This window comes from Catharus ustulatus, chromosome 15, assembly GCF_009819885.2.
Source record: "Catharus ustulatus isolate bCatUst1 chromosome 15, bCatUst1.pri.v2, whole genome shotgun sequence".
Taxonomy (NCBI): domain Eukaryota; kingdom Metazoa; phylum Chordata; class Aves; order Passeriformes; family Turdidae; genus Catharus; species Catharus ustulatus.
In genome coordinates, this window is record NC_046235.1 from 14,602,679 (window position 1) to 14,623,986 (window position 21,308).

Consider the following 21,308-nt stretch of genomic DNA (forward strand, 5'->3'; position numbering starts at 1 on the left):
AGGGGTTATTCCACTGAGTGGCACAGCAGTGAACTGTACAACTGGCATCAGTTCTTTTTTGGTTTTTAATCTATTTCACTTCACCTCCTTTGACCTCTCCCATTAGCACCTGGAATTGTCTTTGTTACCTGCTAAGAGACAGCCAGGGGAGAATATTACAGTCAAAAGGCAAACTTGCCCAAGGAAAGATGGAAGGAACCTTGCAAGAGTCAAGAAATGTTGAACATATTCTCATTTTTCTGCGGTTGGCCCAAGGAGCAGGAGAGGTTTCATGCCTTAAAATGAGCAAGGTCAACAAGCTGCACTGTTGTAGCACCATGGAACTTAGCAAACAGCAAAAGCAGAGGCAAAAGAAGGAATCAGAGCTTCTTGAGGCACACACCTGTGAGCAGCAGGGTCCCAGGGAAGCAGGACAGGGATGTCTCTCCCCTAGGAAGAGGAGGGTTCATGCCAACAGGGCCAGCTCCCAGCTAATGTGAATTGCCACCAGCAGGCTCAATAGTCTCTCTTGCAGTTCAGAAAAATATCATCTGGTATATCTGTCTTGAAAGATTGCCAAGCCTTACCTCTGAATGCATGTTTTACTCAGGAGTGATTATGTGCAAAAGATAAATAGAAAACAGTTTTAGTTTTAGCTGAAAATAAATTGATGCTAAGAATTTGCAAAACATCCTCTTCCCTAAATTAAAGTAGTCCCTTTGGAGACATGTCTATACTCTCATTTTCAGCAAGTTGGGCTTTTTTTTTTCCTGATCTTTTTATCTCTCTGCTCCTTACCTCCCTCCACCCTCCCACACAATTCCTTTATTTTCTTCTCTACATCATTTCCCAATTTATTTTCTTTTGCGTGTTTGAAAGCAAGAAATTAGTTGGAAATCTCAGAGAGCTGTAAGATTTTCTGTTCCACACTATCAAAGAGCTTTGAGCCTGACTTGTTCAAATACTGCTCATCCCTCCCATTCCCTTCCAAACTCCTCTGTGCCAAAAGGGTCACAAGGAGCAGCCCTGGGTCTCTCTAAAAGTCTCTGTCCATGGTGGTCCTGCCCATTCCTTGCCTTTATTTTGGAGTTCCTCCCAAAGCAGCGCTGTGAACAAGTGATTGGAGGGGGAAACATCTTCCCAACTCTGAGCCCAGCACTTTGGGAAAGAGGATGGTGCAGTATAATGGGCTGGATTTGAGGAGTTTGGATCATTTCTGTGCCCTTGCACATGCAGACATGGAACCACATTGTTGGTGAAACTTGTGACTGTGAAAGAGGCCACAGCCTTGGCATATGCACCCCTTTACATTTACAATTTATGCACATTTATGGTTTTTTTTAAAGTATACTGGGAACAGAAAATGGTACATCTTCTGCATAAAAATGGAAAGTAACTGAAAACCTGTTATATGCTCTATATAGCTCTGATCAGAGGGGAAAAGATGACTGCAGATTTGTGGTTGACAGCCTTCAGAAAAGGTTCAACAGAGTGTGAAAATTGACATTTAGCAAATAGCAATTCAGCCTTCATTTTTAGTGGAGCTGCTTGAAATAAATGGCAGGTTTTAAACAAAATGTTTGTTATACTGGATGTTGTTTGTCTCATTACTGCAGTTAATTAAAAGGGGGGACAATAAGTCAAAGCCAGAGTCAGTAAGTTTGTTAATAAAGATTTAATTTGGTGGAATCATTATAAATTGGCTGTACAATGAATGGGTATGCCACAGGAATGTGAGTGTCTGAAGGTCCATAAATGGGTTTTCAGAAATACCCATCAGGTTGTAGCCAATTTGTCATGCTAAATAAGCTCTTCAAATCCACTTAGGCAGGTGTGCACACGTTTCCAAAGGGTATCACCACTGAGTAGATGATGCACACAGACACACCTTTCTTTTTCAGCAGTTTTTTTTTTATTCTGCCATTCCAAATCCTTCTTAGCTTTGTTATCTCTGTATTTCCCATTGTAAGTGATTTACTATTAACATCAGTCTTTTTAGAAGGAATAGAATAAATCAGAGAGGAGAAAATCATCACTGCAGTGAGTGCTGGAGGCTGAACCTGAGCTCTACCCATGTGAGATTTTAATCCACCTGACCCTTTTCCTTTATTGCTGACCAAACAGCAGGTGAAAACCCCATGGGCAGACAAACTTCAAAAGTAATTTTAAAATGAAAATCTAGATCGACATCTCTTCCTCAAGCAGCTCTGGTGCAGGAGACTGCAAGCAAAGTCTGATGCTCATGACTGCAATATTTGCATAGTGCTGCACCCCTGCCAGTAATGCTCTCCCTGGAGTATGGGTTATCACAGGAAAGCAATTTCTGTCTCAGGGATGGCATGCTGGTCTGCTCTGCAGGATTTTTCAACACTTGGAAAAACAGGAGGATAAGATGAAAAATTTACATCACTCTGCCTTCTTTCAGAGTAAAGCAGAAGAGCAAATCATGAAAGTAGCAGAGATTTGGCCCAAATTCACATCACAGTCACCCCAAAACAGAGCACCATGTGCTGGGTATGTTAACAAATACAAATTGTTCATCCAGCAAGGTTTACCTGACTCAAGCATCCACCTTTTCATGGGGTGTTATCATTTCAGGTGGCTTTTGTCCTCCAGCCACCAGCCAGCAGCCTGTATAAACCTCAGGGAGAAGCTGAATGAAGGCAGAACTGTTCCCTCCAGCCTGTATAAACCTCAGGGAGAAGCTGAATGAAGCCAGAACTGTTCCCTCCAGCCTGTATGAACTGCAGGGAAAATCTGATTAAAGCCAGAATTGTTTCCTCCAGGGCAGCATTTCTGCCCCTGTGCAGGGGCTCAGGCTCTGCCATGAAATGTGGCCCTGCACTTCTCCTCTGTGATGGGTTCATCTCCTCTGTGTCTCTGAGGGCAGCACTTTGTGACACTTTGGGTGGCAAAAGGTGTCAGTGGACCCAAGGAAGAGCCACAACATTTGATTTCTGTTTCTTTTTCTCCCCCCTGGCTCTGTGACAGTGCATCAAGTTAATACCCAATCTTAGCAGCCTCTTCTGCAATTCTGCTTGAAAGGGTTTCTTCCAATTTATGCCTTTTAATTAGAAGCTTTCAACCTGTAATTAGAAACTTACACCAGCCCAACCTTTGTTTCTTAAAAAATGCATTTGTGGTTTAGGCAATTATGGTAACATGAAAAGTAATTATTTTTCTCCATGTGCAGAATGAGTCTGGTGGTTAATGCAGCCAACAGGAGGAGGAATTTATTTTCTTTCGATTTATTTTGATTTATTGCAAGAAGTTACACAGCAAGCACAATAAATAGGTGGTTTAGGTAGCAGGTGAGGCATGTGTAACTCTGTTTTTGGGGAGTGCAGGGAGGCTGTGGGCAGTGGGATCAGAGGCACAGCCACACTGCAATTCCAAGCCCCCATGAAGAAATTTCCAGAGTGTTATTTGAGCAGTTTTGACCCAGTCTGTGTAAAAGTTTGAGGAGCTGTGGTCAGGTGTTTATAATAAAAATAACTATGGGCTCTTAGGTGCCAGCCAGAGGCAGCAGCAGCAGCACTGTGCCTTGGTCAGAGCTCAGCCTGCCTTGTGATAATGACATTTTCTGTCTCAGTTCTGACTGTGCCCAGCACACAGCACACAGATGGCTCTGGGTGTCCCAGCTTGTCAGTTAAGGCTGAAATTTGGACCAGCCCAGGTGAGGAGAGGGACACTGCAGTCATCTCTACACTTAAAATAGGAATTATAGTTTCAACATCCCTGAATCCCTTCTCTGTCTGCTTAAACACATCATCTTTTTAAAGCACATCTGTATTTACCACACATCGTGTTCAACTATCTCCCAATTTCTATGATAATTTCCCTCCTTGATTTATAAGCAACAGAACTTTTTAATTATCCAAATGATTTTAATTTTCTCAGCCATACCTCCTCTTTGTTAAACATTAATCTTGCACTTCTTTCTTAGACAATCTCTGCCCTTCACCACTTCTCCAGTTCATAATGAAGCTAGATCTCAGTAGTACTACACAGTCATTTTTCTTCCTAGATTAATTTGATATCTGTCTGCTTCATCTCAGGTTTTGTCTTCTAAATAGTATATTTGGCTTCTGGTAAACTATTCCAGAAATGACTTTAAATGTAAAAAAAAAAAAGAATCACAACAAACCTACCCTAAGACATTTAAGACAACTTTACATAATTACCTTGCCTTCAGCAATTCCTGTGCTGCAGCATGGGAGGCAATCACAAAGAATTTACAGTTGTATTTTGAGTGCTCTGTGTTTCCCTACTTTTGCTGCTTTTTAGTGCTCTGAATAAGCCCCAGCTAGTGCAAAGTGTATGGGAAGACTCCAGCAGGGGATTTGCATGTGGTGGGAGGAACCATATGTTCAAAGCTCTCCTCTTGCTGAGGAATGGCATTTTTTGGGAGGGGGATGAGAGCTGGTTCTCACCTGCTTGGTGCTGCAAGACAATCCCCTCCCTACAAACTCCTCTGGCTCATTTATCTGCACCTTCTCAAATCTTCTTCCAATTTAGCTGAGCATCTTCCTGCTGCTGGCTGTGAGCTCCTTTGGGATGGTTTCAAGCTGTTAGTGAGCCCTTCTCACTGAGCTGTGGTTTCTGAAGAGATAATGAGATGTGTCCATTACATGGTCAGAAGAGATTGTTTTAGCATGAGCTCTCTTCAGGAAAAGTTCACTAAACACAGCACCCATAACTCAAAGTGGGTGAAAAATACATAAACTGGTCCATTGGGCTCTGAGATGAAGTTACTAAAAGCAGCAGCAGATTTATTGCTCTGCTGGTGATGAAGCATTCCTTGAAGCTGTAAGAGCTCTATTTAAAAAAGAAGAAAGAAAAGTTGTAAACACTGGGTTTCCTACCCAAGGAAATAGTAAAGCTTACAAAGTTAGCACAAGGGTAATTCCTTTCTCAACTCGTTTTTATCTTTCTCTTGACTCAGCTTTGTACAAAATCTCTTCAGCATCTGTGTTGCCCAAATACACAGGAGAAAATTTGTTGCACCCCCTGCCATTTGAACCAGACTGATCTCTAACTCAATTAGAAAACTGTAATTTCCAATAAAGCACCATTAGACCTCTGCACCTGTCAGGTCTCTGACAGATTTAGGTGGGTTTGGCTTGGGAATTACCCGTGGTTTGTGGAGATAGCTAAAATAATTTTCATTTACTGTTCACCGTATCACATGAGAAATTGCATAAAGTTTAGGACCCGAAGCCATAACAATCTCTTTCAGATTATGTCTGCACTGGAATTGTCACTCATTAGATTTGCAGCATAAACACTGGAAACTGTGTGGTGATGCACACTGTCAGACTAACCAATATTTACAGGATTTACAATTGGATGACATGATAATAATATATCCTTGTTTACTTCTCTAATTAATGTTTCCAAAGAAAATACCCTGGAAACCTTCCACAAGCAAGATTTATTTCTGTTGATTGAGACTGTAATCAGATGTCCCTATTCAAACAGTAATTGGTGTGCTTCATTAACATGTAATTGAAAACAAGATTTATGTCAATGCTAGGCAATAAATAACAGGGATACATATTTCCTTATTAGTGAGGATCTCTTCTGTAAGCTCTCAGAGTGGTTGCTGCTTATGTAATGTGCCACTTAGGTCTGATTTTTCAAAATCATGGAGTCTCAGAAAAAGACATTGTCCATTTAAAACCCAAAGGATTTTAACCTCTCGCTCCCTTTTTTTCTCTTTCCTGTTTTATATGAGACTCGCTGTTCTTGCCATATTTTTGCCTTTTTCCCATGAATTGGCAATACCAGTAGGAACAAATTCTAGTAATGAAGGGGAGAGCTCAGGGTAGAGACAAAACTTTGCTTGAACTTATGTTCAGTTGAGATTTTCACCAGCTTAGTCAAGGCTCAACCTACTGTTCCTTCTCCCAAACATTTTTCTCTTCTAATACAGGACAATTAAAAACAAACAAACAAACTGACAACAACAAAAGCCACACATTTCTAAAAATAGAAACAAAGCATGGCTTCTTTGCAATTCAGTAAAACCTAATTAACTTCCTGTTAATAGGTAGAAAAGCATTGTGTTTCGTTCTAGGAGTAGACACATACACACAAATAATGAAGTCAGAAGTGTTAAGTCGCTGTGAATGGGTGATCCCATTGATTTCATTGAAACAAGGGAGCTAAAATTGAAAACAAATTTCAACCCGAGAAGCTGGTTCATTACCAGCAAATTGATGGAGCTCCGTGTTTACTTGCTGGCATAATTTACCAATTGTATGAGGTATAAGCAGGCACGGTGCTAACATTGGCTAATTTTATGCTCAACGTGAATCTTATGGCTGGTCAGATGGATACTATAAAAAATAATTAGAGTCATTAGAAGTAATGGGCTACAGCTGCAGTAATACATGCTCTATTCTCAGTCCAGAGGTTTCTAAGCAAAATTAAATTAGCTCCTGTTACCACACTGCTTCATCATATGCTCCTCACCTCCTGTGCATGAACTTCTCTTCCCATTTCTGTACTGCCAGCAGCGTTTGTGCCCCACACAGAAAAAAGAACAGAAAAAGCCCCTTGTGGGGACAAGGAATTCTGAAGTTTGAGGCCATTCCTTGTTAAAAAAAAGAAAAGGAAGTAATAAAGTGATAACAATTACATCAGGGCAGCAGAAGGTCCTCAGCTCAGATTAACTCCTTTCATGTGTTGAGGATCATCTTCTCCTTTGCTGTAGCCTTTGGTGCAAGGCACAGATTGAAAATCATGTTTACATCAGTGTTGGACCTGGGCAAATTTCCCCCCTTAACTATCTACATTATATTTTACTTTTTAACAAAATTATGCCCACTGAATTGGAAGCATATCAGCAGCCTCCAACTGCAGGTGACACTGCCTGCACATCTTTAATAACCTCTTTTTTCCCCCCAAATTTAGAAGTTTGTTCATGAGAGTAAGGAAAATGGTGCATTATCCAGGAGGGGGTGAGGGGAGGGACAAGAAGGAAATAGATTCCATGGTACTGAAGTGATTAATGTGACTGTTTATGATGAAGGAAATGAAAACTAGAAATCTGGGTAAGTAATGATCTTTCCAAGTGAATGATTTTCTCTGGAACCACAATACAAACTCTGATTTCCTTTAAATTCTTGCTAAAGTTCCCAAAGCATAGCAGGGATGACACTGAATATTTTTTTCTTCCTTGCTGATTTTCAGGAGCACAGAATTTCCATCGATTTCCAGGGGTTCTCTGCAAGGTGCCCACATGGCATCACCTCTCTTTAAAACAGCAGGTGCTTTGGTGGTAGCATTGAGTAGAAGGGTTTAGGAGGGACATTTAGCACAGTCCTTTGAGGGTGCTGAGCTGGAGCTGAGGGTGCTCAGGGAGAGGAACTGGACTAACACCATTTCTGATGAAGGTACAAGCCCAGTAGTGCAGCTTGGGGAAGATCAGTTGTCCATGTGCCGGCCATTTATCCCTGGCCATGGGGACTTCCCTGGCCTCAGTCATTGCAGTGTATAAATGCTTCACAACTGCTGATATATTTATCTTTCCATCCTCCCTATGGAATTGGGCAGTGCTATTACCTCTGTTGCAGAACTAAGAACTGAGATTAAGGGTCAGATTTGTTATGGCATTTAGGTGCTCAATGGGATTTTCAAAAGCAGCTAACACCCGTTGTAATAAGTGGAACTTGGGAACTTGGATAGTTCTGAAAATCCTGTTACTTGTGTCTTTTTTTAAAGAAATTTTGACTTACATGAAACCTTGGGATGCAGGGGAGTAGTTCCCAAGTTGTGGGGAGTCACCCAGACAGGAGAATGTCTCTTCATCCACCTCCCAGGACGCTGCAGGTGGGACAGCAGCAATTTCATGGCAGTAGCTTATCTCAGTGCTGAATTCAGCAAGCTGTGACTGTGCACAGCATTGCATTCACCCTTCTTGCCCAGCTCTGTGAGAGAGGTCAAAATCCAGTCCTGCAAATACTGGAGCAAAAATAAGCAGCACCCATGGTCAATAAAAAGGGCTTATGTGCCAATTGCTGGGATGGAAAATTCAAGAGCAGGAGCAAATAATGAAACAATCTATATTCATGCAGCCACCTTTCCAGCCTACTGCTCTAAGTACAGGCTTACACCTCGCCAGGAGATGGGAATCCCACTAAAGGCTCTGGAGTATCACACTGGAAAACAAATGTTGATTTTGAACAAATTATCTGTTCATCTCTAAATCATTTTCTTTCATTATTAGTCTCCAAATTGGTTCTGCTCTGGAAGGCAGAATTAGGGCTAAAAGCAGAGCGTCTCTTAAACGCCTGCTTCAAGTGAAAGTGTTCAGTAAACATTGCTCAAACCCCCAGAGCATAAACTCCTCAACTGCTTTCCCTAGCTTTGCATAGATTTTGCAGCTCCTGCTTCATGGTCAGGTGGCTCAGGGATTCATTCAGGATATCAGAAAATAATCAAATTAAACCCCTTGCAAACATACGCCCCTTAAATACCAAGGAAACAAGTTTTAAGACCTTCCTGTGCATTACAGGAGCATAAATTGGGATAAGAGTCCCCAAAAGATGAATTTACAGCAATATGGAGGAGAGAGAAGGGGCAGGCTCCAAACCACAGCACCAGTACAAAGCCATGTGGGCTGCAGACCAAGGTCTTCATTATTGAAAGAGCTGCACTTTGCTGTCATAGTATTTTCAAACATTTCTGTAGTTTTATGGTTTAAAAAGATCCCTGGCCTTTAAAGTTGTATTTTCAGCATGAAAGGGCTGGGTTTGGGTCGCATCAGAGTGTGTGCAGCAGGATTGCAGCTGTCTGAGGCCGTGGTTTGGGGTGGTGAGGTGGGGGTCAGCTCGGTGAGGAGGGTGATGGAGCAGCAGCAAAGCCCCAGCTGCTGTTGTGTCCTTGTCCTACATCACACCATGGGCTCTTGGGAGGGTCCTTGGTGCCTCCATCAGGAAAGAGGCTCTGCATGGGTTAGAATCCATCCAAAAATCACATGGTTTTCAACCATCATTGTGTTTTCAACAGTGTTTGCAAGATGTTGTTATTCCACTTGTTTTGGTGGAGGAGGGAGAACAACTCCATCGCTTTGTTACACATGAAAGAAAATAAAACTTTGGGACAGTGTTGTCCAGGACACTCCAGATCATTGGTAGCTTATTCAAAGCTTGGATTTTAACTCAGTTGGCTGTTCAGGGGACCTGTGTGCACAGGGAAAGATGTGCAAGAAGATCCTCTATTGATCCTCCCCCACCTCAGGAAGACTTGCACAGATTGCCCAGCTCTCCTCACTCTCCAGTAAAGGTGTGGGACTGGGAGGCTACTCCTGCACAGAGCTGGAATTGAGGGCTGCTGCAAAGGTGTTTGCACTGTGGTGTCTGAACACTGCTTTGCACGTAGGAGATTTATTTCTCAGTGGATAGAAGAGCTAAAAGATTAACAGATGAACAAATGTATTGAGACAGCCAGGACATCAAAGAAATTGGAGAGTCACTGAGGTGCTGGAGAGCTGCAGAGTCACTGGGCCATGTTCTTAGGAATTATTTTATCCTCAGATTACCTCAGCTGTCTTGGGGTTTGGACACATCCTCTGGTGAATTTAGCTACATGATTTAAGGTATAACTGGCCCAAGCTCTGTGCTGCTCCTCCTGAGGATCCTGCCTGTGGAGCAGAGGGATGTGTGCCTGCATGCCAGGTCCTGGGGGCTTAGGGCAAGCAGAGGCTCCTTTGTTTCTCAGGGCAAACACAGCCTGTGAGGTACACCAAGGTGAGAGTGTACTTAATCCCTAGGCAGGAATCTCCAGGGAAAATAAGGGTCAAACAGCTTTTTGTCCTCCATGCAATCTGCAATTCAGTCAGGCAGGAAAAAAAAAAGTGAGTTACAGCAGTATTAACCTGAGGTTCCTCACACAGGAACCAGCTAAAGGGTGATACCAGTGGAAGGAATCAGATTTACATAAAATGTGCCTTCCCTGCAGAAAACAAAAAGCAGCTCAGAGGGGTTGTTCAGAGGCTGCTAACCATGGGACCATGCTCATTCCTTCTGCTGCATATGCCTCAATTGCTCCCTGAAACTTAGATTTTGTTAAGTCAGCCAGGAAATTATGGATGAGTTTGGGGTCTTGAGGGAAGGGTGTTCAAAAAGCAGCAATATGAAGACACTGAAAAGTGGGAAAGTCATAACCTGAAAAGTGCCACACAGAGGGAGCTGTGCCTGTGCTTTATTGAACTGTTGGCTGCAATAAATACAGCTGAATTCCCTCAGTCTCCCATAATGTTGTCTCAGTACCAGCAGGAGTCCATTTAAGAACACACTTACTTGCACAAATGATTATATATATGGAGAGCAGAGAAAGAGCTGATGCAGGCAAACCCTGAGAGCTGCCCAGGCTTGCTGGGCTGCCCCAAGCTCAGCTTTGGTCAGTGCTGCCAGCACAAAATGGGCAAAGCAGAGGAGCTTCTGCTCCAGCCCTCCCCTCTGCTTCACCTGAGACCACAGCCTACATTTTGTGATCATACAGTAAATAAATGGTGATAAAATCAACTAAGAGTTTATTCCCAAAGAGGGAGAGTTGGTTTTCTATAACCATTTGAGATACAGAGAGTAATAAGAGCCTTTATTATAAATAAGAAAGAGAGGAGTATAATAGAAGACATGAAAAGAGATGATGAACAAGGAGACTGAACCTTGTGCTTCTGCACTTTACAGCATTAACCCCAATTGCTGAAGTTGAAGGTCTGGCTGTGAAAGCTGTGCAGTGTATCCACAGTTAGGAGGGGCTGAAGCTCTGCAGAGCACGTGGTCATGCCTGGTGTGATGTGATCCTAGGAAACCACAAATTTTGGGGTCTTCAGCCTGATTGTTTTCATTGATTTCCTTGTATCCTTAAACCCTTCCAAACCTCACCTTGTAGGAAGTCAGAACTAATTTATTCCTGCTTGAACAGTGATTTGAGGAAGAGAAACATTTGCATCCTCTGTGTAGGTGCTCAGCTTTGCTGATAATGAGTTAGCACTGATTAGTGAGAAAGCTGAACTAGAAATAAGAGCCAGCAGACCTTGGGGGTGGCTTTATTGCCCCTTTTCCCTTGTCCCAGCATAGCAAAGCTGGCATGGAAATGTTAGCAGATCAGATGTGTGATGTGTTTTACCACATGGTGCATGAAACTTTTACTGAAACAAAGGGCTTTGGATGCTGGCTCCTCTAGAATTTGAGTCTCCAAAACTCTGTGGTTGAATCTCATCATAGTTGCATTTTGTTCCTTATTTTAAAGTCTAGGAGTCATGAGCAGGATGAAACAGAAAAATCTGATCTGGTAACATTACTTCCACTTTTGAAGTTTTGAGAAATAATGATAGGAGACCAGATCATTTAATTCTGACCCATCATTCCATCCACATGCATGTAAAAATTCTTTAAAAAAAAACAATTACAGCAAAAGTTTCCAAGTCACAATAAATGTCACGAGGACAGCAAGGTTTCACTGAGATGCTTTTGAAATGTTACCTCATGTGCAGATAAGAGAGATCTGTGCCCATCCTCTGCCCACGATGTCCTGGTTTGGAGGACAGGAGTCTGCTAAGAAAGGCAGGAGCCTCTCTTTGAAATGGAGAATGTAAACTTTTTTTTTCTAAATTATTATAATTTTGAAATTAAGGGGTTTTTACGCAAAGATATGGGAATTAGGAATAACAGTTCTTTTCTAGGGAAATTAAATTAGAAATACAGTACTACAAAGAAACAAACCCCAAACCCTGACACAGTCAGAGTACAACCTGACACCCGTCAGGCAGGGTGTTGGCAGCAGTCCCATCCCATGGTGGCTGCATCCTCCTGCAGTGACAGATGTGGCTCAGTTGGAGCAGTGCTCCTGTACAAGGTGCAGTTTCCCTCCGGAGCTCCAGTGGGGATGTGGAGAAATCCGGTTTCCCTCTGGAGTCCAGTGGAGAAAGGGGCTCCCTTAGTGTCCCAAACCCTCTGTTTTTATCTTGGTAAGAAATGTTGGGCTCTTCCCCCTGGCTGGAGCAACTCCCAATGGGATGCAGTAATTTTATCAGTCCCACAGTGGGACTCAATGGCCATGAGCAGAAAATGACTGGCTGGAGGAAGGATGGGTTGTGAAAAGATAAAGAACAATGCCCTGCCTGGTTTCAATGGATGGCCCATTAGCAGAATATCTCCCACAGAGATCAGGATCACTGCCCCACCCTGAACAGATGGTGATAGAACAGATACCTTTTATCACATCCTGTATTGTAACCCAAGACACACGAGCAGGTTTGGGGTGCAGCTGGGCTGGGCAGGAGCCCTGAGCTCGGCTGGACAGGAGCTCTGAGCCGGGCTGGGCAGGGCAGGAGCCCTGGGCTGGGCAGGAGCTCTGAGCCGGACTGGGCAGGAGCTCTGAGCAGGGCTGGGCAGAAGCTCTGATTTGGGCAGGACAGGAGCTCTGAGCTGGGCAGGACAGGAGCTCTGAGCCGGGCTGGGCTCCCGTGTGTTGCAGGCTGGAGTCGCCCACGCGCGCGCTGGTGATGGAGGCTCCCAAGGGCATCGAGATCAACGCCGAGGCCGGCAGCCTGAAGGCCACGTGCAGGACAGAGCTCAGGCTGGAATCCAAAGATGGAGAGGTAAGTGCAGAGCCTCGAGCCCTGCAGCAGAGCTGAGCCGAGGCGTGGAGCCTGCAGAGCTGTGGGTCAGCAGTGCTGTGTGTGAAACGCCCGGGCACAGAGCGCTCTCCTGACCTCACTGCTGCTCACTCGGATTCAACACATCCCATGCAAATCAGCCCCACTCCGTGGCAAAGGCTGATTCATTATTTTTAAAGTGCATGGATAATAGCATCTGTTGTTGCAGCAGATTTATGCAGCTGTAAAATGCACAGCGCTCCTAAATTCTTTGTTTCCTTGTCACTTTAAAGCAAGCTTGACTTGGCCAGCATATTTAAATCTTTCATCATATATTTTTCTATAAGAAGGGCTTAATTCACTGGTATTGATCTGAAAAGCTTTTGTGGCTGATGTTTCATTCTGGAAAGAAAGGGAACATTAGGAGACACAGATTGTTGCTCTGGAGAAACTTCCAAAGGGGAAGAGAGAACAATTAAAGCTGATTACATAGAGCAGAAGGAGGTGTTGAGTTAAGCCTCTTCTGGTGTCACAAAATCGTGTGGGCACATGGTTCTCATCCCCTCCTCCTGCCACAGTGATGGAAGACACCAAAGGATGTGGCTGAGAGGAAACCACTGAGATCCTCATCAGGAGGAGCTGCCTGTGGAACACAAACCTCCAGGCAAGAGGGCTCCCACACAAGTTAAAATTTACCTATCTCAGTGTCAGGGGTACAAAATAGAAAGGCTTTTGAATTGCAATATCTGTTATTTCTAAACATTTGCATTTCAAGACAGTCCAAACCTAGGCCATGGCTGTTAACAAAAAAACCTCTGAAAAATACCAGACAAGAAAAACCCTGAGATTGAAATCCAAGGCATTTCACAACTTCAAGCAGTTGCTTTCAATACTAAGTTGCTTTTAAAATGCACAAATTGACTTGGATCTTTCAGGACATGAGATGAGTGGATGCTAAACTTGGAGAATCTGTAATTGCAAATATTCTCAGTCACCCTGTATTATTCTGGGGTTCAGGTTGTGTTACTGTGCTCTGGCTGATGTCAGAGCACTCCCCTGCAGCTGCCTCATGTCTGAGAGCTGCCACATGTTGTTTGCCTTACATTGTTTTGTGAGGAGGAATTTGGGTCTGTTAGAGCATCTGAGTTATTTTTAATGTACACAAAAGTGCTACACATATACATAAAATATTCATAAAATATACATAAAATATACATAAAATATACATAAAATATACATAAAATATGCATAAAAGTCAGTGCTGGGAGCCTGCAAACATAACTGGCAATGGGATTACAGTGCCAAAAATCCTGGTGGAGGAGCAGGGAGCTGGGTGGGTGTGAGCCATCCATGGTCTCCATCTGACACTGGGGTTCCTCTGCTTGGTCAATCCAGACCTGGGGTTGGATTCCTGGGAGGTGTCCCAGGGAGTTAAAAGCCAAGAAAACACGGTGAGTGCATCAGAAACAAACTGGGAGCTGTGGCAAAAGCAGATAAAGTGCTGTCCCAGATTTGTATCAGATTTTCCCATCCTAAAACACTTTCCTACCCAGTTTCTGCAGCAGCTGAGCTTTCTGGAAGAAGCTTCTTTAAACACATCATCAGAAATAACATCTCCCCGCTAATTCTCTTTTTTCTTTTTTTTTTTCTCTCTTTCTCACCACCTCTGACTCCAGATAACGTTGAATTCTGCAAAAATCAAACTACCTAACTTGCCTCAAGGATCTTCCTCTTCTGCAGGGTCCAGGCAAAAAATCTACGAGCTCTGTGTGTGTCCCAACGGGAGGCTGTTCCTGTCGCAGGCGGGCAGTAGCTCCACCTGCCAGATAAACACGAGCGTCTGCCTTTGAGAGACAGTTTGCAGCGGGGCATGGCAGGCAGCACAAAAGCCAGTTCTGGGCTCACAGATCCAGCTGCCAACTATTTTTACTAGAACACAGAAAGCCTATCAAAGACTTTTTTTGTGTGTGCGCGCGCGTGTGTGTGAATATATATATAAAAAATATATATATAAGATATATATATATATATCCTCTGTGTAAAATGATGTTTCAGTACAAGGAATCCCAGGGTGACCCTGTTACATTTGTGTAGCATTTCTCTTTCCCACGCCAGAATTTACTGGTACAATCTGCTGAATTGGATCTGATGCTCCCCTGGACCCTTCTGTATTAATACAGTGCAATGATCACCCCTCGTTTTTGATCATGTTCTCAGAGCAGTGGGATTGCTGGCTGGGCACTCAGGAACCAGTGCACACCCCCCACCATCCAAAGGCAGGAGAAGCATCTCTGATTATTTTTGTGCCATTAAATCGGTGGCATGAAAAGTAAATAATTTCAAAACCAACAAAATAGCCAGATGTGCTGTGCTGATCCCCTACAGTGATCCAAGGTACCTGAGGTTAATTACTCTTTAATTATCACCTGAAACACGGCTCCCTGCAGGGGGAGATGGGTGCACTTGGCCAGTAGGAAAGTCCAGACCTTCTTACTGAAATAATAAATGTGACTTTCTGAAGGGGTTCAACACTTGCCTGTGCATGGCCAAGGACGCCTTGTGCTATTCCAACATTAACCTCAAATCCTCTCTGTGCTGCCAAAACTGGTGTTGTGTTTAGTTATTGCAAGGAGCAAAATTGTGAAAGTTGGACTAAGCAGAAAAATCCTGAATCTCTTTTGTTAACAGGTGTCCTGGATCACCCTAAAAACTCCCCATTTACACCTTCAGTTTTGAACATATTTGGTGTGAAGGTGTGAAGATTTAAGATTTGGACATTGCCTAAATACCTGTAGAAGCAGAGAAAATCAACTAGAAACTGAGAAAATCATAAAATTAAGTGTATAATGTAGATGCCACACCAGAATTTTTGTCATATTTCAAGATATACAGTCCAAGGTCACTTAGATTTGGTGGAAACTGCAAATATCAGAGATGCTGAAAATGAAAGACTTTTTTAAGGATTTATAAAGATTGTGACAAAGCCAGATTAATGAAAGGAAGAGCTTTGGATGCTGGTTCCTCTAGAATTTGAGTCCCCAAAACTCTGTGGTTGAATCTTATCATAGTTGCATTTTTTCCTTATTTTAAAGTCTAGGAGTCACGGGCAGGATAAAAAACAAAAATCTGATCTGGTGACATTGCTTCCACTTTTGAAGTTTTGGAAAATAATTATAACAGCCCAGATCATTGAATTCTGACCCATAATTTCATCCACATGCATGTAAAAATCCTTAAAAAAAACCCAATTACAGCAAAAGTTTCCAAGTCACAGTAAATGTCACGAGGACAGCAAGGTTTCTAAGCCACTGAGATGCTTTAGAAATATTACCTCATGTGCAAACAAGAGAGATCTGTGCCCATCCCCAGTGATGTCTAACCAAAGCTGGTATTCTTCAAGGGATCTTCAAGATAAAACATAGCTGAAAGAAATCTTTAGAAGTAATTTAGCCCATTCCTTCTTTTTACAGCTTTTCCCATATTTTCTTGTGGTCTTGAGAGTACCAGGGTTTGATTTTTTTTTTTTTATTTTTTTTTTTTAATTAACAATTCTGGCTTAATCCAAAACTGATTGGACTCAGAGAAGATTTCTGTGGAGTTTAGATTAGATGTGTTGCTGCCTAACAAAGCAGCACTCCCAAAAAATTTATTCCTAAAAGAGGATTGAATTATTTCCTTTCTATTTCAACAATGCTTTCTGATAAATTAACAAACCCAAACTATTTGTTAATGAATGATTCCTGTAATTATTTTGTCTTGAGTCAACGTTTGAATGCAAAGGGTCACCCAGGGTAACAATTGTATTGGGACACAGGACTTTACCATCTCTGTTCAAAGAGGGGAATTGTGCCTATGCCTTAAGTCAATGCACTCAGCAAGGAGAAGCACATCATATTTATCTTGTTATTAAATCTAGTTTATTTGGGGGGAGGGGCAGGAGGGTGTCTTGGGAACTGGTTGTGCAACTTAAAACAGAGATTGATGAAATACATTGTAGGGACACCTAGAATGATACAGACTTTTTTTTTAACCATGTTAAATATAGCAAAATACTGTGTACGTTACCTCTGGGACCGTGACTGAAGTCCCATTCATAGTCCTACATTTACTGTAGAATTTTCTTCCCTGTTTCATTGAATACTGATCCCAAACCTCATAGCAAGCATGGCCCAAATCCTGTGTGAGCAGTTTGAGAGTTCCTGTAAATGAATGAGATTGACTTTCCAGCCCTGGGAGTATTGAGGTGGTGAGGAAGGCAGGGCTGAACACAGGGACTGCCCCATCAGGGATGCTGCATCCTGATTTTGTGCTCCACTCTGGACACACCAGTGGCTCAATCCTCATCCCTGTGCCACCCTGTGGCTGCTCCCAGTTTCCATCCCAACAAATTAATTCTGAGTGGCTGCTTTCCTCAGCTGGGCTCTTGGATGAGGTTATCACCTTCTCATATCATAACAACCACGAATCTGCTGAGGACATTCATATCTTGGTGTGAATTTCTGCTGGGGAGCTGTTAGGAAATAACCTTAACATCTGTGCCATCACTGCAGATGCTTCTCTGAGGTGAACAAAGGGAACAAACCTGAATTATGTCTACTGAAAGAAATTGTTTCAATATATCTTACAACCATGTTTCCATCTTAAAAAACGTAAAATTATGTGTTGTGTTGAAATGTGAGGAATTGTTGTTGGAAAGAATGAACCCCTGTAAGGATTTGTGGGTCATGTGAACACCACTTGAGTTTTAAGGCAGTGCTTTGGGTGATGCTGCCTGTGCTGGGCAGAGAATGGGTCAGGAATATTCCTGAGGAGAAGGACTTGGGTTGTTGGTTGAGGAGAAGCTGAGCATGACCTGAGGTGCAGTCACAGCCCAGAAAGCCAAACCTGCCCTGGGCTGCATCCAAAGCAATGAGGGAGGGGATTCTGAGCTCTTGTGACACCCTGCAGTGCTGTGTCCCATGGATGGGGACACATGGGGGAGTCCAGAGGAGACCACAAAGATGCTCTGGGAGCTGGAGCCCCTCTGGGAGTGCTGGGGGTGTTCACCTGGAGAAGAGAAGGCTCCAGGGACACCTCAGAGCCCTAAAGGGGCTCCAAGAGATCTGGAGAGGGACTTTGTACAAGGCAGGGAGTAACAGGACATGGAAGAGTGGCTTCAAGCTGACAGCAGGCAGGGGTAGGTTAAATATTAGGAAGAAACTATTTGCTGTGAGGGTGGTGAGGCCTGGCACAGGTTGCCCAGAGAAGCTGTGGATGCCCCATTCCTGGATGTTGGGTTTGTAGTAGCCTGGTCTAGTGGAAGGTGTCCCTGCCCATGGCAGGGGGTTGGAACTGGATGATCTTTAAGGTCCCTTCCATCCTAAACCATTCTAGGATTCTGTGAAAGCAGAGCAAACAGGACTGTGTCTCAGATCCCAGGGGAAAAAAGCAGGCATTTTGTTTAAAAAGCTGCCTGCAAACACATCCAGCCATCTCACACTCCACAGTTGGTTGTGGAGTGGTTTCCTCTCCTGCTGGACAAGGCAAGTGCATGAGAGTCCCTTCTCCTCCTGCCTTGCCCAGAAATCCCTCAGAGCAGCTGTACCTGTGTGAGCTTCTCTTCCCTGAACCCATTTAAACCAGGGCTTCCCTGACTGGAATTCCATCCACATGCTCTACCTGCCATTGATAAAATGCCAGAAACAACAAGGCTTTGTGTTATTTCATTGTGAATTGGGCCTGAAGTTTGGTTCCATGGAGCTTTGGCTGTTTGGGAGATGGGGTTGATCTCAAAATGGAATTTAGTTCGATTCTGCTGAGATCAGTGCAAGAGATGCTGATGAGTTCATGGCCTGAGCTGGGAGCTGGGCAGGAGACAGCTGAGGGCAGTGGGAGCACTGCCAGCCCTTGGGGTGGCTGTGGGGCTGGAGCAGAGCCTGCAGTGCAGCTGGGAGCACTGAAACCCCACCTGAATGCTGACCAGGGTACCTGGGGCAGCATCCATAAATGCATTTCTGTGTGGTGGCTCTTACAGGACTGCAGGACCTTGTCCAATTTGCTGTAAATGTGACACTTCAGGAAAGGGTCAGGAGAATGACAGTGCTCACCTGGGACTGGAACCTTATCCATGTGTGTGGGACCCTTCTGGTTCTTCCAAAGCAAAAAGATTTTGCCATTAGCAAAAGCAGAGGTTGATAATGACTGTGCATCTGTTCCCATTCACCAATTTCTTTGTGGGGTTTTTTTGGCTGTTGGTTTGGGGTTTTTATTCATTTTGAAGAGTGTTACCCCACAGTCAGTGAAATGGGCAGCTAAAGAGTACAAAGAAATGTTAACAGTGAAGGAAGTCATCAAAAGGGGAAGCCAGCAATATAAAGCCTCTCCTAAGTATTCCTTTCTAGAAAACTGAGTATGTGCAAGGGTGATGTGTCTTTGGTTACCTCAGTCATGTGCTGTCCAACAGCTGTGTTTTAGAAGGGTTGAGGGTTTTTTTTCTCCTCTTATGATAAATACCACATTGCACAAAGAAAAATTTGAAATCATAAGCCTAAAAATACAATCTGCAATATATGGTATGGCAAAATGATGGCTAAATAAAAACCCCTCCCTAGAGATTGCTCCAAGGTTAAAGGGAGATTCCTGTGGAACTTGTGAAGGCTAGCTCACATCACAACCTAGGGAAATTTATTTTGTTGTCATAAGATGCTCACACATGACACACACTCTCATATACACTTGTTTACAACAAAAGCCAATTTTCTTTATATTTGTTCTCATGGCTTTAAGTTTCACATTGCAAAAGAGAGTGAGACAAAGACCAAAGACTTCAAGAAATACATCCCTCTCTGGTTGCCCTCACTCCTGAAATGCATTAACTTTAATGGTGCTTTTTCTGAACTGGGCAGGAAAAATGCAGGTGTGTCATAAAGCTGCATTTGAGAGAACAGAGTGGCAGGAAGGCTCTAACTTGGTTAATGGGGAGAGGAGAGATAATGTGAAAAATCTTGAAATGTGTGCAGAGGGCAAGGTTACCTGAAATTTGAAACATGGAGAAATAGCCCAGAAAGCTTAAAGACATCATCCTGGGCTGAAGGTATAAATGAAGTGAGTAAATGGTGCCAGTTGTTCACTTGAGCATTAGCAGGGCAGGAGCTCCAGTGGCTGCTCAGTGGAAAAGAGTAACTCTGAAAAGATTTCATTTTAGTAGTACCTACAGTAAAATATATATTTTAAAAAAAATTTAAAAAAGAGAGAGAGAGAAGAAAGAAAGTTAGAGTCTGTGCTCTTTTTTATGGCTGACATTTTAAATTTTGAAATGTCATCATCCAGAATTCACCCCAGCAAGCACAGGGCGTGTTCCTGCCAAGCTTTGCCAAGCGCTGCTTTGGTGCTTTTTGAAAGTGAAAATACCAGCTTTTTTATTGCCCTGGCTGTTCAGGAACGTGATCCTGGCAACAGTTCCCTTTTCCCCATTTTAACCTTTCTTTTCCTCACCTCTGAAATTGCTGTGTAATGTTTTGGTAGCTGGTGTCCTGCTCTCAAACCTGCATCATGTCACATCTCAGTCACACAGACCCCAAAACCCAAAACCTGTGTTCAGCAGTGGCACAACCATAAAATTGGGGACTTTCAGGTGAATTCTGCCTGGCAGTTGCTGTGTATTCACAGCTGATGTAGCCAAGTTTATGGCTGTGAGTGGAGCAGGGTTAAACACTGACGTGGTGCTGAGGTTATTCAAGCAAGAGTGGAGTGAATTAAACAAGGCAGGCAGGAGGGAAGGGGAAGAAATGGAGAGAGACATCACCCTAATCACAGTAATGCAGTCAACGTCTCTGTCCCTTTGCACTATTATACTTTAAATTAATAACATCCATTTTACTAAATATGGTGGCAATTATGCTTGATCTTTTCATGGAGCTCAGTGGAATTACTGTCACTGAAAACACTTACAGCTCGGGCTGCTCGAGATTGCTGGGGTGTTGTTTCCATCCACAATAACCACAGTGGCTTGGGGCTTGGATGGAAATTATATTGAATAGCTTGTATTTAGAAAGCTTTTAAGTCTACTGTGGTTGAGAGGCCCCTGGTTATGCACATCCAGCCCTGAGGCTTTATCATTTCAGCCTCTCTTGTCCTGCCACTTGAATTGGATTGTGCCCTTGTGAAAAGCGACACACGGTATAAAGAACACAGGAAAAGATGGATATTTAAAGCTGCAGGATTTTTATCTGAAACAAAGAAGGAAACACAATCAGAGTGCCCCACTGAGATTTCCCATCCAAATCACTTTAAACTAGAGGTGCAAGTCCCTTAAAAATTAATTTGCTACAAGAGTCATTCCTGCAGCAAAGTTAGCACTGGTGTCTCTCCCAGGAAATGTCTCACCCTCCTGCAGATGGAAGTCCTGTGCTGGCTGGGATTTTGTGCCACCAGTCAGGAGGGATGGGCTGCTGTTCAGAGGAGCTCAGCTTTCCTTTGAGGCAGCTGATCTCCACAAATGCAGCTTTTGGTGGCTTTTAACAGGGATTAAAGAACAGGAGGGGTAAGTCCACTGTGAAGTGATGTGTAATTGTATGTTTGCCTCATTTAGTTGGCTGAAACTTTCCACCAGGAAGAGAAAATATCAGGAGAAATTTCTGTGGAAATGTTACATTTGCATTGTGCCACCAAATGCTTCAGATAAAAACATGCAGCTTTAGCTATCAGTCTTTTCTTCTGAGATTAAAAAGGACTCGTTGGA

The 21,308-nt window shown here is 43.3% G+C and overlaps 1 protein-coding gene across 6 annotated transcripts in view; it reads left to right on the forward strand.

The window, feature by feature from the left end:
• Positions 1–17,841, forward strand: part of SGCD (sarcoglycan delta) — a 315,825-nt gene extending 297,984 nt beyond the window's left edge. For all 6 annotated transcript variants that reach the window (XM_033073245.1, XM_033073248.1, XM_033073249.2 and 3 more), the window contains 2 exons: positions 12,469–12,592; positions 14,266–17,841. In XM_033073245.1, coding sequence (XP_032929136.1) covers positions 12,469–12,592; positions 14,266–14,439 — 298 coding nt within the window. In that variant the 3' untranslated portion in view covers positions 14,440–17,841. The remainder of the gene's footprint in view (positions 1–12,468; positions 12,593–14,265) is intronic.
• Positions 17,842–21,308: the final 3,467 nt, after the last annotated feature.